The 15,973-nt window shown below is 37.1% G+C and overlaps 1 protein-coding gene across 1 annotated transcript in view; it reads left to right on the top strand.

Moving 5' to 3' along the window:
* Window positions 1-185: 185 nt before the first annotated feature.
* Window positions 186-15,973, top strand: part of KIF15 (kinesin family member 15) — a 38,252-nt gene continuing 22,464 nt past the window's right edge. Inside the window, exons 1-14 of the mRNA XM_026085822.1 lie at window positions 186-204; window positions 1,897-1,939; window positions 3,273-3,456; window positions 4,944-5,020; window positions 6,197-6,234; window positions 7,153-7,250; window positions 7,636-7,815; window positions 8,476-8,685; window positions 8,785-8,910; window positions 10,538-10,660; window positions 11,434-11,557; window positions 13,301-13,392; window positions 14,189-14,398; window positions 15,629-15,806. Coding sequence (XP_025941607.1) covers window positions 186-204; window positions 1,897-1,939; window positions 3,273-3,456; window positions 4,944-5,020; window positions 6,197-6,234; window positions 7,153-7,250; window positions 7,636-7,815; window positions 8,476-8,685; window positions 8,785-8,910; window positions 10,538-10,660; window positions 11,434-11,557; window positions 13,301-13,392; window positions 14,189-14,398; window positions 15,629-15,806 — 1,702 coding nt within the window. The remainder of the gene's footprint in view (window positions 205-1,896; window positions 1,940-3,272; window positions 3,457-4,943; window positions 5,021-6,196; window positions 6,235-7,152; window positions 7,251-7,635; window positions 7,816-8,475; window positions 8,686-8,784; window positions 8,911-10,537; window positions 10,661-11,433; window positions 11,558-13,300; window positions 13,393-14,188; window positions 14,399-15,628; window positions 15,807-15,973) is intronic.

Raw genomic sequence — 15,973 nt, 5'->3', positions numbered from 1 at the left:
GGCAAAAAAGAAGCCGGAGCGGGTTAAGATGACTTGAAGCGAAATGGCCGCGCCCGTCCCGGCTTCAGGGGAGAGGCGGAGCCTCGCCGCCTGGGGCTCTTAGCGCCAAATTCAAACGTGCCGCCATTTTGGGGCAGGCGGCTGGGGGGCGGGAGGAGCGGGGGGTGGCAGGGCCGGCGCGGACCATGGCTCCCGGCACGAAAGGTGAGGGGGAGCCGCGAAGGGGCCGTGGGGGCGTCCACCTCCCCGCCGCCGAGCCCCCGTGCGGGCAGCCGTGCCGCGCCGCGGGGGAGGCCGCGCTGTGGCGCTGCCCTGGGCCGGGCGAGGGGCGGCTCGTTCCTGCGCGACCGGGCTCCTGCCGTGGTGCTTCACGCGGGGAAGCGGGCGGGGGCAGAGGGGCGCCCGTGCTGGCTCGGCGCCCCGCGGGGGGCCGCGCCGTGGGGCGGCGGCTCCCCGGTGCCCGGTGGGGGCCCCGGGGGCGGCGACCCCCGGCGCCTCCAGCAACGCTTTTGGCACCGGGCGGCGCCCCAACGGGCGTCTCGTGGCGGACAGGGGGGGCCCGGCCGTCCGGTGCCGGTACCCTGCCCCGGCGCCCGAGGGGCGCTTCGCCCTCCTTGCTCCCGCTGCCTTGGGCCGGACAGTCCGTTTTGCGTAATCTCGTCGAGTTTTCATTGCATGTGCGGTTTGCAGCTCCAGTCGGTGCAAAGTTTTCGTGCCCGTATAACGCTTCAAGTGAAGGCAGCCCTTTAAACTGGGAACTGAGAGCCRGTGATTCCTCAAGGTGTCCCACCGACAAATATCTATCTACCTGCCGGTCTAATTTCACTTTTTTTAAATGTACCGGTTCTCTTGTGCTATCTCGTTTTGACACTCCTAATTCAGATATTTATTCTTCGAATATATGAAGTTAGTAAATTGTTCTAATGTTATTGTGTGGATTGAAGCAAATAGGCTCCAATCCCTCCATGTACTTGTGACTGTTTTTCACATAACAGCCGAAGGGTATTTATGTAGCGTAAATGCTAATCAAGACTAGTGCCTTTGCACCTTATTATTATCTTAAAGTGTAGGTTTAAATTCTCCTACAATAAAAGCTGTCCAAGTTTAGAGGCCTAATATTTTGGTAAATCATCTTCGATTGTCATTTTACTTGTATTTACTTTTATTTTTAAATTTGAATCTTTTATCACACTAATAACTTTGTTTATTTAACCTATGTGAAATAATTTCCTGTTAGATTCATTTTTAAATAAAAAATAAGTCATCCTATCTATCTATCTATCTATGGAGTTATATGTGCCATCTGCCTGAAACAGGCTGTACAAAAYGATGATCACATGTACAGGAGAACTGTGTGCATTACAGAGTGATGCTCAATGTTACTTCATAAAAATGAAAGCAATATAACTGCTCAGATTTTGCAGGTGCTATGATATTGAGTTTCTCAATCACATCAATAAAGTTATTTCATACTGTGTTGTTGTTTTACCTGCAGTGAGTTGGCTATTTTAAAACATAATGGGAATATATAATGCTATTAACATTTATGTTTCTAATTCTTCAAAACGCTTGCAAAACTTCATGTGCGTTCACATAAAACTCATGTTCAATGAAAATATTCATTTTAACAGGCTACTTGTGCAGGTAAAGTTAAAAGCCTGTATGTGCTTGTATTGCAGGACTAGAGGTTTCTCTACCTTTGCAAGAAACATTCTGTCAAAGAAAGATAGTTGCTAACTGTTTTTGTGCAGTTCTGCATCACCGTGGAACAAACATTTATAAGGCTCTCCATTTATTTCCCTCAGTATTGCTTACAGTATTTTCTATTTAATTTTTTTTTGAGATAATTATATACCATTTGGTATTTATGTACGTTTTTTCACTCCTGTTTTATAGGAGATGCGCGTGACTCTACGTTACCTTCGTTGAACTCACCTAGGTAAACAAGTATTTGCCAGTTCCTTTATATGAATAATCACATTGCAGAAAATATGCAAACATTTATGTTTTTCATTCAGCAATTTCCTGTATAAGATTATTGCCTTTTTCTCTAAACTTCCTTCTAGGGTTTTTAAAAATTGTTCTTAATGGAAGTGTTGTTCTGAGAAATCAGATTCTTCTTGGAATGCTGCCATGCAGTAAATTCTTATTTGTCTATTAACTCTACAGCTGAGTTTGGAATATCTCTGAAGGGACAGTAAACCTGAATTCCATCAGGAAGTCTTAAGCTGAAAGAAAAAAGAAAAAMCAAAAAAACCCTCCTCCAAATACACACAGATATTTATTTTGGGTTGGGGCAGAAACGATTATATACTCAAAAAATTTTTGGCAAGTTATTGTCATCTGTCTCAAATCCAATATCGCATACATCTTCACTGCTCCCTGGGTTTTTTTGTTTGTTCGTTTGTTTTTTAGCCCTTTCCTCTGCCATTCTCCCACCCCACATTTTGGTCATGAAGTCATTTTCCACTTTAAATTTATTCTGTTCCTTTCTTTTGTTTATCAAAAGTAAAAATCAATGCCAGTTATAATACCCTCACGCTACAGCTGACTTTTGGGAAAGAATCAAGTAGTTAAGTAAATCCAAGTTTGCTGTCAGTTCAAGTAAGAATGTGCTTCTTTAAGTATTATATTGCTATTTATGCCAGARCTCCTCAATGCTTTAATATAATAGTCATGTGCAGTTGCTTAGTCAAGCTAAATTTACTGGTGCATCTGTTGATAAATGTGATGAAATAGGCCAGGGAGCTTTTAAATTTAGGAGCTGCTATACTTTATCAAACTCATGGATCATTTAGTTGATTATTCTTTCCCTTCCTGTGAGCAGCAACAAAAAATGCTAGTAACTTTCTTGTTGGAATATATCATCATCTGCTCCCTACGTAAAGTCTTTTCTAACCTCCAGTAGTAAGAAGGATGCTTGAACCTTGAAATCTTAGAAACTTCCAAAGCCTTTAATATTATAATAATAGCTTTGTTGTTTATTATTCATGTATATGTCAAGTTCACTCTGAAATGTGCTTTTTTAGAGCTGAAGTTAATGTAACAGCAATAAATCCCAGTTAACTGCTTGTTCTTTATTTTTAAATCTGCCACATCTTTAGCTTCAATGAATCTATGACTTGTAATGAATTCGTGTCTATAGCTAAAAGTAGTATAATTTCAGGAGAGACCTTTGTATGACTTTGCTTAATCTGATTTTTGTGATTTCATTTTATCAAACAGCTGATAAATCTATTTCCAAATAATCTAATGCATAAATATTCATTTAGTGTTGAAGGTGATGCTATCAAAGTTTATGTAAGGGTACGTCCCCCTTCAGAGGGAACTGCGTTAACTGATGGAGATCAAGGCTTATGTCTATCTGTTCTTTCAACAAACACCATTCGTCTGCACTCGAAGCCTGAGCCGAAGATCTTCACTTTTGATTATGTTGCAAATATGGAGACAACACAGGTGAAAACTTACAACACTATTGCTCTTTTTCTCCAGATTATGGCAACTGTTACATTAAACCTTTCTTATGTAATTTCTTGGGTCTTATTTTTTGCTCTGATGAGATTGGTTGGATATTTAGATATAGTACACAAATATTACACTAAATTCTAATAGTTTTAATATATTTTTAAAGAATTTTAATAATTTCTATGATCAAAGTTTACATTAAAATTGAAGCTTTTATTTGTAGATTTTATAGTAATAGCGCACACCAAAAATAAAGCTTGCTGTTGAGATAAGCCTATAAAAACAGCTGGCAAACAGTAGCTGATGTTGAAGGAGGTGATTTGTATATTAGGAACTTATGGCATTATTTTTCTTTCTGTATTTTCTTGTTATACATTTGCCTTGAAACAGCTATATTGTTCAGAGATTTTACTGCCAAGTACTAATACTGCTTTTATTAGGAAAAGGTTATACTGGAAGGAAAATCCTCCATTTAATTTTTATAATATTATGTTTGTAATTCTGAACATAATATTGATTCATCCAGGACTTCAATCCCATTTAACATCTGAAGCCCCTTACTTCTCTTTCCACTCTCTTCAGGAAGCCTTTCCTTCCTGACATGTTACCTTAATGGGGAAAATTAAAATAAATCTATGTAACAAGCATTTTAAAAACAGTTTGAACACTGAGTTGTTTCTGTGATATCCTGATAAGTTGTGATGGGTTCCATTCTATCATAAAACTTTGGTCATGTGTAAGGAGTAAGAATGARATCTTTTTTCAAAATACTTATTTTGAACTTATTCTAATAAAAGGGCCATGTCATCTTTCAGGTAAGTCTTTTACATGAAGAAGTAAACTGTTTGCTCTGGACAGCATCATGCTATCCACCTTTTTTGAGAACTCGGCATAGAAAATGTTGGGAAGTTATAGCAAGATCCTGTAATATATRCTGTGCCTCTTTAACACAACACAAAACAAAAAAACACTCTATATGAGCCAGTTAGGCTGTGATTTGGAGCTAGGCTATCATTGCAGGTTTAAGAAATACATGAAAATAGATGAGTGTAGCAGTTGTGCAGATTACTGAATACACCACAGTGCAACTGATTTCATGGCAAACAGAAAATTGAGTGTGATAGGCTCAATTTTGGCCTACTGATGGTACAAACAAAATAGCATAATTATCCAAAACACTGGACAAAAATTAATGTAATATGTTTTTGAAAGTCCTCATTGTGATGCTGAGTTTCATTATTCTTTCAGACTGAAACAAAGAATAAAATGATTTTTTCAGAGGGTATGATTTATGTCATAAATATTTACAATGTATTGTTTTGTTGCAAGAGAACTGTAGGAGTCATGATACATTTCTGACTTTAAATAATGCAACGTATTTTATGTATTATAAAGTTATAGCATAGAGAACACTAATAGAAGAGATATTTGAACCACTGGTGCCAGCTACCTTGTTTTTTTCCCCCCCTTGTCCCCAGGAGTCAGTGTTTTCAAGTGTGGCCAAAAGCATTGTTGAATCTTGTATGAATGGCTACAATGGAACCATCTTTGCATAGTAAGTCATTTAACGGTATTTCATATCAATTACAACATTTGAGAAGTTTGTGTAAATGAGTACTAGTGGCTTTAAGTCCCAGAGCCTTGCTTAATGTTACAGTAAACCTTTAAAGTGCTTCCTTATTCAGTGCAGCATGACATAGGGAATATTCTCGCAATRTTGAAGAGTACTTCTTATTCCTCCTCCTGAGGCGTCTGTTTATACCTGCTGTGCTTCTAATACATAAAGCCAATAATGTGGGTTGTAAACTAATTTCAATTTTACTATTATATTTGTTTAAAAAATAAAGTCCTACTGTAGTGTTAAAGAGAAAGCTAGCTGTTTTTATTATGTCCATGATGAAATGGAATGAAAACTGCTTTGACTTGATATTTGACTGGCCAGCTCAGTTCTTTAGCCTTAGCTGCCTGTGAGTTCTCCCACAGATGATAATTTTAACCTTCAAAATGTTTTCAAGATAGGAATAAATATGACTAGTAGCATGAATATCATTATGCTAACTTTCACAATATTTTTTCCTTTTGAAATCCATGTAAGCACTTTGGTCAAAAATGCTAACTTAAAAGGAATGACATAATCAAAACCTTACTGGGTTTTTTAGCCTAGTACAGCATTTGCAAAACTGTGAAGTGAAATCTACTTTGTTACAAGATATAAGCACAGAAAAATTAAATGAAATTGCCCTGAAATTTCTGTAGCATGATTAATAGCTATGCTTATAAAGAGGATATATTCAGTTTGGAAGGAAGGATTTTTTTCTATTTTTTGGTTTGTGTTCTACTGACTGACATAAAACCCAAAACATTGAGACAAAAAAATTAGTTTAATGTGTAAACTTGAAAGCTTTTATTTCAATGCTGAGTTCCACTCAGCACTATTTCCCTTTCCAGCAGAAACAAAGAAAATGGCTGGAGGAGGAAGTATGATTTCTATAAGAGAATTTAGTGGTCAGATTTGCTGTTATATTTTCATAGGGTGTTTTTTTAGCTAACTAGTTTTCAACTCGGTGATGTCTTTTTTTTTTTTTTTTCTATCTTCAGTCTAGGAGAAAATATTTTTTCCTATTAAACTGCCAGCTATCACAAAATATGCAGATAAATGAAAAATTCACAACCAGAATAAAGCTTTGTTAACCCCCCCCCCCTTTCTCCCCCTCCCCTCTCTCCTTCTAAGTGGCCAGACTGGATCAGGAAAAACTTTTACTATGATGGGTAAGTGCATGAGAGCTTAATCTTTCAGTGATGTCTTAATGTTTTTGTCTTGAGTTGAAATGTCATCTTGCTTGAACACCAGAGGTGATTTAGATTTTTGTCTTTCTGCAGATAGCTTGTATGTTTTAAAAAATGGCATAGCACTCGATGATTTGTTCTTACCTTGTACCAAAAGAGTGAAGAATAGCTGGTCTTCTTGAAGATGTATCATTYTTCTGCCTTTCAGCAGGAGAAAGCTTTTCAATAAAATCAAATACTTTTAGTAAATTGGCTCAAAAATGAGTGGTTCTTCTGGTTTGCCTGTTTGGCCAGCATCTCTTACATGTCTAGAAACATATTTTAGTACACAACTCTTCCATATGAAAACACAGTGAGGTTTTCAAAATAACTGTCTCCTAGCCAACTAGGATTTTAAGGTCCCCTCTATATACAAAGGAAGCCTCYGGTATTCTTGCTGTTCATGTAGTGTTAATTTTAAATGCATTTATTGTACTTGTCTTTAGAAAGTTACTGCAATAACCAAAAAGGGTATGGCCTACATGTTTTAGAGGACTGCGTAGAAATTAAGTGAGCGTAGGGCCTTTTTTCTGGTTCTTCAGATCAGGGTTACAGCACCTGTGTTAGCATGCCTGCACATCTGTATGTTTTCTATGGGAGTCCAGGTAGTTTATGCTGTTCTAGACTTGTGTTATCTTATCAGTCTGTGTTACCTTTCACAGGCATCACTTAGACTACGTTTAAATCTGATTATGGAATATCTCAGATTTTGAAAGGTGATTTTGATGTGTTTATTCAGTGTTTTGCCATAAATTGAATAAAACCTGGTTGCTTAAGTCTCCTATAAGGTATCTCGAAAAGATCAATCATTATTGAACAGTATTAACTAATTACAACTTTTTTGATTAAAAATCTCTTTAGGACCATCTGATTCTGATAATTTCACTCACAGTCTGAGAGGTGTAATTCCACGGAGCTTTGAATACTTATTTTTTCTAATTGAACGTGAAAAAGAAAAGGTATGTTTATTTTTATACTTATTGCAGTGAAAGTAATGTTTCAAATTTAAGATTGGCATGGTCAGTATTTGTTTGGCAAGCCTGGTGTGTGCCAGTTAAATCTGCTGACTTATAGCTGTCTTGCATCAGTATTTAGATGCAGGTGTTGCTCATTATACTCTGCTGAATGACAGTATTCTTTCTTTGGACTCAAGTATGCTTATATTTTGAGTTTATAAATGCACCTGGCTTTCTGGGTGACAGTTATCATTTGGGCATCAGAGGTATCTAATATACAGAATATGTATGCAAACTATTACTTTATGTGTATAGAAGGAAACTCGCTGCCATACAATGCCAGACTTAAAACCAATCTGTTTATAGTGCAAATTACCATGTTTTTCAGGCTGGCGGTGGAAAGAGTTTTCTCTGCAAATGCTCATTTATTGAAATCTACAATGAACAGATATTTGACTTGCTAGATTCTGCTTCAGCTGGACTCTTTCTGAGAGAACACATCAAGAAAGGAGTCTTTGTTGATGGTGCTGTTGAACAGGTGTTGTCATCTGCTGCTGAAGCGTACCAGGTAGTCCTTTTGTCACTTTTTAATGTTTGGACTATGCATCTCTCTGCTGATTTGGTTAATATTTCCATCTGATTAAAGTATCTATTTTTGAACAGTGTCTGTGGCACCCTCTTCCACTACCTCTATCTTCGGAAAAAAACRGTAGAAAAATCTCTTTTGTTTCTAGGAGATGTTTCCTGACTGTCTCACAGATGTAAGAAATCATATGGTTCTGCAGTTTGACATATATGAATTGCAATAGCAGTAGTCTTTCCCTAATGCTTGCGCTATACATCTCTGATATAGCAACAAAAAACAGTATCTGGGGCTAATTGGGCAGTGTGTGTGTTCCACAAATTGTCAGGTTTATTCTTTCAAGATTGCGAGGACACAGTACTTTTGCAATTTTAAATATTTTTTCCACTTGTGTACTGTTAACATACACCACTGTTGGATATGTTATACTCTCAAACCATAGCTGCACTACTGGAGGAAAGAAGTGAGTATTATAATTAGTGTCTTTATTAAGTTTGCTGCTGTATTTTTTACTTTTAAAATACTTTCTTATTGGAAAAACATCTTTGTCCTTGGAGTTTTTGACAGCTATTATACTTTTATCTCACCTTTGCGTAACTGCTGGGTACAGTCTGAGATACTTGATACTGTTTTTYTCATGCTTAGGTATTAACTATGGGCTGGAGAAATCGTCGTGTAGCATCTACCTCAATGAATAGAGAATCCTCAAGATCACATGCAGTTTTCACTATCACAGTGGAATCAATGGAGAAAAACAATGAGATTGTTAACATTCGGTCTTCCCTGCTCAACCTGGTAGACTTGGCAGGATCTGAGAGACAAAAAGACACCCATACAGAAGGATTGAGATTGAAGGTCAGTTCTGTAACATCTGGGGGGGGTTCCTTTCAGACATGTTGTCCTGTCCCATCCCTGAAAGAGAATCTGCTCACTTTTGTTCTCTCCTCTTTTTAGGAAGCGGGTAACATAAATCGATCACTAAGTTGCCTGGGCCAAGTAATCACAGCACTTGTTGATGTGGGTAATGGAAAACAGAGACACATTTGTTACCGGGATTCCAAGCTCACTTTTCTGCTACGGGTAATATATATCATCTGGATCTTAGATGCTAGTTGAGGTAGGAGGAAAATGTTTGGGGGGTTTCACTCCAAAAAGCTGAACTCGGGTCCGTAAAAATGTGTTACTGTTTCTTGGAAAATCAGTTTCTGCGTGCAGCAATATTTCAAAATCTTTTTGCTGATGGCTGGATTCTTGGATTGTTTTGGAGATTCTGCAAATCAGTTTCCAATTCTTTTTCCTCTCAGTTTAAAAACATATATATATATATCCTGAAGTAGGAGGGTGGGTGAAAGAAAACTTGCAAAATATTTCTGCCTAAACAGACTGGTAATCTCTGTATTGCTGTTTACTGAGGACATGAAATTTATTTTTGCAGATATGTAAAAGCACAATAAAAGCATGTGTTAATGAAAAGGGAGCATATTTTTTCTTCCCTACAATTTGGGAAATACTGTAATCACAGTGTAATATTTAGGGGCATGTTGAAATATTTAGAAACTTCCAGAATTATCCTATGTGTGCTAAGGTTTGGTATGATGTTAAGAATTAGATAAATTTACAGTTTCCTATTTGAAAACTCATGGGCTCTTTTCAAGATGAATAACAAGGTAAACAAAGGTGGGAATGGTCAAGGATTTTTCTGCTGAATGCCAGCACTTATGAAAATTCTGCAACCAGTTATGAATAATAACTATAACTTTGTATTATAATACAGTAATATAATGACTAGTTAGTGATAGTTACAACGCAGACTTTTGTGATCGCAGCAGAATTTCCCAGCCCTCCTTCCCAGTTTTATGTATATTTCAGACGCACAAATCTTGGAAGAATTATTTTTTTTCCAACGCAATCTAAAATATATAGAAACTGGAAGAGAATTGCAACTGAATAAGCTGTTATTTTCTTAAGTGGTTATTTTTTAGGTGGTTGTTCTGCAAAGAAGTCCACAAACACAGGACTGTCTCAGCTAGAGGGAGAACACTGTGGAAACTTGTGGGCTAATTTGTAATACTAGGCTTAGTCTCAAACATTGCTTTTAGCCTCTGCCTTTTCCACAGATTTGAGACGTCCTTGATAAATTGCACTGAGATATTTGAAAACATGTATGTAAAATGGAGAGGTTCCATTTATTTCTTTGGTCAAATTGTCCATGGATCATCTCTGGTTTTGTGGGTTGTGTGTGGGTTTGTGGGGTGGTTTTTTGGTGTGTTTTTTTTTTTTTGGGGGGGGGGGGGTGTTGACAACTGCCATTAGAAGATTGGTAAGAACAATGAGCAGGCTAGATGACCTTCAAATAGTGCAGATACCAAGCTGCTAATAAGCAAGATTAAAGTGAAATATCTACTTTATTCCCTGATATTTTTTTTTCCCCTGTTGTTGGGTGGTACTAATCATCAGTTACTCAAATTGATGATTAATAATGCAAGATCGGGTTTTTAAAAACCCAAATAAAGCCTTTTCTTAGTCTCATTCTTTATATCAAGGTTAGAAATGAAGTTTCAGAAACTTAAGCAGCATAGAGATTTGTTAAATAAAAACCTGTTCTGCGTTTTATTCAAAATGATACCTAACTGTTAGAAGGAAGGTGATGTCTTCCTGCTATAACCAAAAACCCACAAATAAAGCAAACTTCCGTGTTTTCAAACAGGATTCCCTTGGTGGTAATGCAAAAACCTGTATCATTGCAAATGTTCATCCTGGATCCAGATGTTTTGGTGAAACACTGTCCACTCTTAATTTTGCTCAGCGAGCAAAGTTGATTAAAAACAAGGTAGGAGTTATTCAATGTTTTTATTGTGTCAACARACTTTTTTGTCTTTTAAATTACATGTTTATCTCCAAACAAGATAGCTGCTTTGAAATACTCTTGTGCTATCAGTAATTCAAATAAATGTAGCTTATTTTTAAAATGCTAAATTTGCRTTCCTAAATATTTTTATGATGTGACTTTTTTTTTAAGAGGACTTGTTTGCTTTTTATTATGAATAGAGTATAACAGCTGGAGAATAGGCAATGGCTGATAATAAAATGTTAGCAAATGGTATTTTTTTTATCCATTGCTTGTTCTTTGAGCACTCCATTAAAATGTACAAAATGTAAGTATATCTGTATTAAAAYTTAAAATTTTCATGAAAAAAACTAGATTTGATAGTATTTCAGTGCATCTAGTTCTTATATATGCCAACATCCAAGAAAGTAACTTCTGTCTTAAGTGGATTTTGAAAGTTTGTTGACATCTGGTTGGAAACTCTTCTGTCTTTGCTGTATACTGCTTGCCTTTAGTCAAAAAAAAAAAAAAGTTCCAGAGTAAATTCTTCAACAAACATTAAACTTTTACTTGAATGTGATTTTAGCTAAAGTATAATTTACTGGCTTCTCAGAAAATTGAACATTGCTTTTCCCATGAATTCTTTTTCCTTAAGATGGAAAGACTTGTAGGTAGTTACATGTCGCTTTGCAGTATTTGAGTTTTCTATTATCCTATAAGTTTTAAGATTTTTATTTGTAACTCTTCCTAATTTTCTCTTAAAATATTTATGAAAGGCTGTGGTAAATGAAGACACTCAAGGAAATGTGAGCCAGCTGCAAGCTGAGGTCAAGAAGTTGAAAGAGCAGCTTGCTCAACTTACTTCAATGACATCCATGCATGATATTTCTGTATCTCAAGGTAAGAGGTGGGTAGGGGGAGAGAACTTTCTTTTTCAGCCTAGAGTGTTGGAGCTTTAGGTAAATCATTAAGTTGCTGAACAATTAATATTTTTGTTTGTGGAGACTGGCCTACAGAAACTGCATTTGTCTTGCAGAGTCCATTGCCTGTATTTGTATATAACATTTTTCAGAAATTGTTAACCTGGTGGTATTTTATCTTTCTCCCTCTTACAAGTTTGTGTATTGGGCTATGTTTCTCTTATATCTAGGATTTTCTACCAGTTTGTAAGACTTAAGCTGTTCGGTCTTTTTCAGTAACCAAAAGTTTGCATGTTGACTGTGCATTTAAGTTTAGGGGTGCAGACACTAAGCTGTTGATAATGCCTGTTGAATCTGCATCCTTTTTAATCTCGAGACTGGATTTTTTTTTTTCCCCATCTTCCCCTCTTTACCCTTTCAGTGAGATTGTTGGAAGGATATTTACCTGCAAATAAAAGATCCCTTTTAATGTAAAATGGTAATTTTTTTATCAATGTGTAAACTTTTCTTCCAGTAGCTTTTCACTAAACCATTGCATTTGCAATACAGATCCTAGCATAGCTTCCTACTGTATACACTTCTCACTGAAATATGCTACTTTATGATGTTTTATTACAAGGTAGTAAACTTGGTTTTGTAACTTAGTTTGTTCCTGAGTCAACTCTTCTGTGACATTACCAAGAAATAGAGGATTTTGATAGTTTCAACTTCAGAAGTTAGAAGGACTTGACTTACRTAAAGCATGTGTAGGTCAGTTTTTCCAAGGAAAAATTATTTGTCTGCTGCTCTGCGATCATACAAATTTAAACAATAAAAAAAGTCAGTCGTTATGTGGGACACTGAATCTATGTCACTGTCCCTGAATATTGACAGAGGGCTCAAAACTGCTGTGTTACTCCTGTGGTGGATAAGAGTTCTGGGGGAAAGCAAGCAATAATGCTTAAAGGCTGAAGAGAGATTTTATGCAGTACCTAATACATCAGAGCTATTTAGTGTATGCAGTTAAATCATGATGTATGTAACACTGGATCACACTTACAAAAGTGTGAAATCTGCTTACTAGCTACTTTAAAAACATGATGGTGTTTTTTAAATATTAAATTACAATGGGGTAGTTATAATGCACCTAGATACTATGCTGTTTAGTATTTTATAAATGAGTATGGCTTTGGCTGCACGAGAATATTCAGGAAAACTATTTGGAATTAATTTTTAAAGTGGATTAGTTAAACCCTTTTAATCCTTTGTGGGGACACTTTCATCCAGAATAAATCATTAATTGTCCACTTGATTCACTAATTTTCCTGAATCTCCTTTTTATAAAACAGTTAGTCCACTTCCAATGTGTACAAAATACAATAATAATAATGCCGATATTGTCTTAGTATTATCAAATTCATTTCAGAAGGATTTTTGCATTTTATAAATATTGTCAGCTGAACAAGTCGATTCCTTTCTTTTTTAATAAAGTTAATCTTAAAGCTATTTAATGCTTGAGGTTTTTTTTAATGATACGATTATGTATATTGGCTGTCTCTTCTTTAGCAGCATTAGCAGGTGGCTAAGAATTACAGTCTAAATATTTCTTTGCTCTGGATATGGCAAATGATCTTTGCAGAAGAATTACTTTTTTCTAGGAATAACTGTTATGTTATATATGCAGGAAAACCTGTTTTTAATTGATATCTTAATATGACATTTGGTTCTTTGACTTTCCCTACAGGTGCTGTTGAAAAAGGGAAGAAAAACCTAAATTACATTAACAACTTCCTTGAAGCAATGTTGTTCTGGGAGAAATCTGAAGGTGAAAAGAAGGTAAGAAAGCACTAATATTCCTGCAGTGCATCCTGTGTACTCTGTGATGAGAGACTGGCAAGCATATTGAAACCCACTCTCTTCATGATTTTTTTTTCTTCATTCTTGAATAAAAATACTCTGTCCAAATACAGCAAGGTTTGGTAGCAGAGGAACTAGTCAAATGACAAATCTGAGATAAAATCTTTCATCTCAAATTCAGACAAATCGTAAGGTAACTTTCCTGGCAGGCTTAGTTTTAGGGATTTCTTGGTCGGTTGGCTTGGGGTTCTTTAGCAGAAGTTTGAACAGAACAACAGGTTTTGTTTTACTTAGTTTTGAGTCTGTAAGTGTGTGTTTGGATCAGCAGTGTGGAGGTTTTTTGAAGCAAATCTCCCAATCATCCCCATTTATTGTGCTTTGGTTCATGTCATGAGGCAGTGCTGGATCGTGCAAACTGGATTTCTTTTGGAAGAAACTGAATGAAAGATGCACTTCAGGAGTGCCTCTGATGTGCTTCACTATTTATGGATATTTAGTCCCCAGGATTGTACTAGAGCTTCTTCAGAGTAAAGTTTCTGCAATAAGTACAGCTGGTTGCAGTGAAATTTGGGTTCTCGGTATGAGCTGTTGCTCTCAACAGATCTCTTCCAAACGAACCACAGACTATGCAAATGTAGTCTTTGTTTATTTATGTAAGTTATTGTTAATTGTGAGTTCTGCATGATATGCATATATGTGCGATATGTGCACCTTAGAAATTCATCTAGTGTGTCACTGTCATTTTTTCGATTAATCTATATACGTGCTTTTTAAGACTTTATTAGAGAAAGTTGCTCAACTAGAAGATCTCTGTGCCAAGAAGGAGAAATTTATTCAGTCCAATAAAATGATAGTTAAATTCCGGGAAGACCATATTGTTCGCTTGGAGAGATTACATAAAGAAGCTGGTGGAAGTTTGCTGCCAAAAGAGCAAGATGATTTCCTCAATGAATTGAGGGAGGAATTGCAGACACTCAGAGAACAGGTGCTTGTTTATTTTTCCTTTCTAAAGCAATTTCATTTTGTGGGAATAGCTTATGTGACTGGAGTTCTGTGATGGATGGATACAAGCTTTTTAGGAAAAGCAGGTGGGGGAAAGAGAGGGTGGTTGGGGGGGGTTCCCTTTACATAAGTAAAGGAGCACCTCAAATGCCTAGGGTTCTTCTGTGGGAAGGTGCAATGGGCTGGTTTGAGAGCCTGTGAGTTCGCATCAGAGGAGAGGCCTGTAAGGGTGATGTTATGTATTGCTACAGGCCACCTCATCAGGGGAGGTAGTGGACAAAGTCTCCTTTAAGCGACTTAAGGCTTAAGTCTCCAAATCTAAAATCCTCATTCTTGTGGGAGGCTTTAACCTCCCTGACATCTGCTGAAAGGGCAATTCAGTGGAACGCAACTAAAACAGCAAGTTTCTGAAGGATATTAACACAGATGCTAGATGGGCCAAGCGGGGGTGGTGCTGTCCCACATCTATTACCCACAAACAAGGAGGAACTGTCACGGGTGTGTAATCCATGGTATGGCCTTGGTAAGTGACCATGAAATAGCGGAGCTTCAGATCCTGACGAGAGTGAGGAAGGCAAGTAGCAAAGTACAGACCCAGGGCTTCAGGAGAGCCGACTTTGGATTCTTCAGGGAACTGGCAGGTGGGATCATTTGAGAGGCAGCTCTGAAGGACAAAGAAGCTCAAGAGAGAAGGTATATCTTTAAAGAAAATTTCCTCCAAGCACAGGCACATCTCAATACTTAGGTAAATGAGTAGACGTAGTAGGATACCAGATTGGCTCAATATTGAACTCTTGACTGAGCTCCAAAGCAAAAAATAAAAAAGGACATGTATGGAAGCCAGGACGGGCTTCAAGGGAGACTACAGAAACACTGCTAGGGCATGCAGTGCCCTAGGAAAGCCAAAGCTCAAAGTCAAAAGTGGTAAGGAATATCAAGGGCAGCAAGAAAAGCTTCTAGGGCTTTATTAGCGCTAAAAGAATAAACAAGGAAAATATGGACCTGCTGTCTTCTGAGAGTAAATTCCAAGGGAGTAAGAAAACAAACAAACAAAAAACATTTAGGTGGTTTTAACCACTCTAAGGAATGCTTTCCCCCCCCCCCTTTCTCTTCTGTTACAATGTAATGCTTATTAAAGGTAGTGGCACAACAGCTAGATGTATAGCATTATCTGGAAAATAAAAACTGTTGAAAAAAATATTGCTCATTGCAGATAGAACAACACCCACGAATTGCTAAGTATGCCATGGAGAACCATAACCTCAGAGAGGAGAATAAAAGGCTTCGTTCTTTACAATCGGTGAAAAGGGCCCAAGAAATTGATGCTCAGACAATCGCAGAGCTAGAAAAAGCTTTTTTGGAAGCTTCAGCCACAGAGAAAAATACTGGAGGTAAAAATATGCTAAAGCTTTCGTKAGCTAAAATAGCTTACTCCTTCTGTTGTGTGAAAAGTAGTGTTGATTTATGTCTGTCTTAACGTATTTTTCCCTTCTTCAAAGTGATACCTGAAGACTTTGAAACATATTTGCTTCATTTTATTTCATGTTGGCCTTCATGC

This window comes from Apteryx rowi, unplaced genomic scaffold (assembly GCF_003343035.1).
Source record: "Apteryx rowi isolate R43461 unplaced genomic scaffold, aptRow1 scaffold_678, whole genome shotgun sequence".
Lineage (NCBI taxonomy): Eukaryota > Metazoa > Chordata > Aves > Apterygiformes > Apterygidae > Apteryx > Apteryx rowi.
This window is presented reverse-complemented; position numbering and strand designations above follow the sequence as displayed.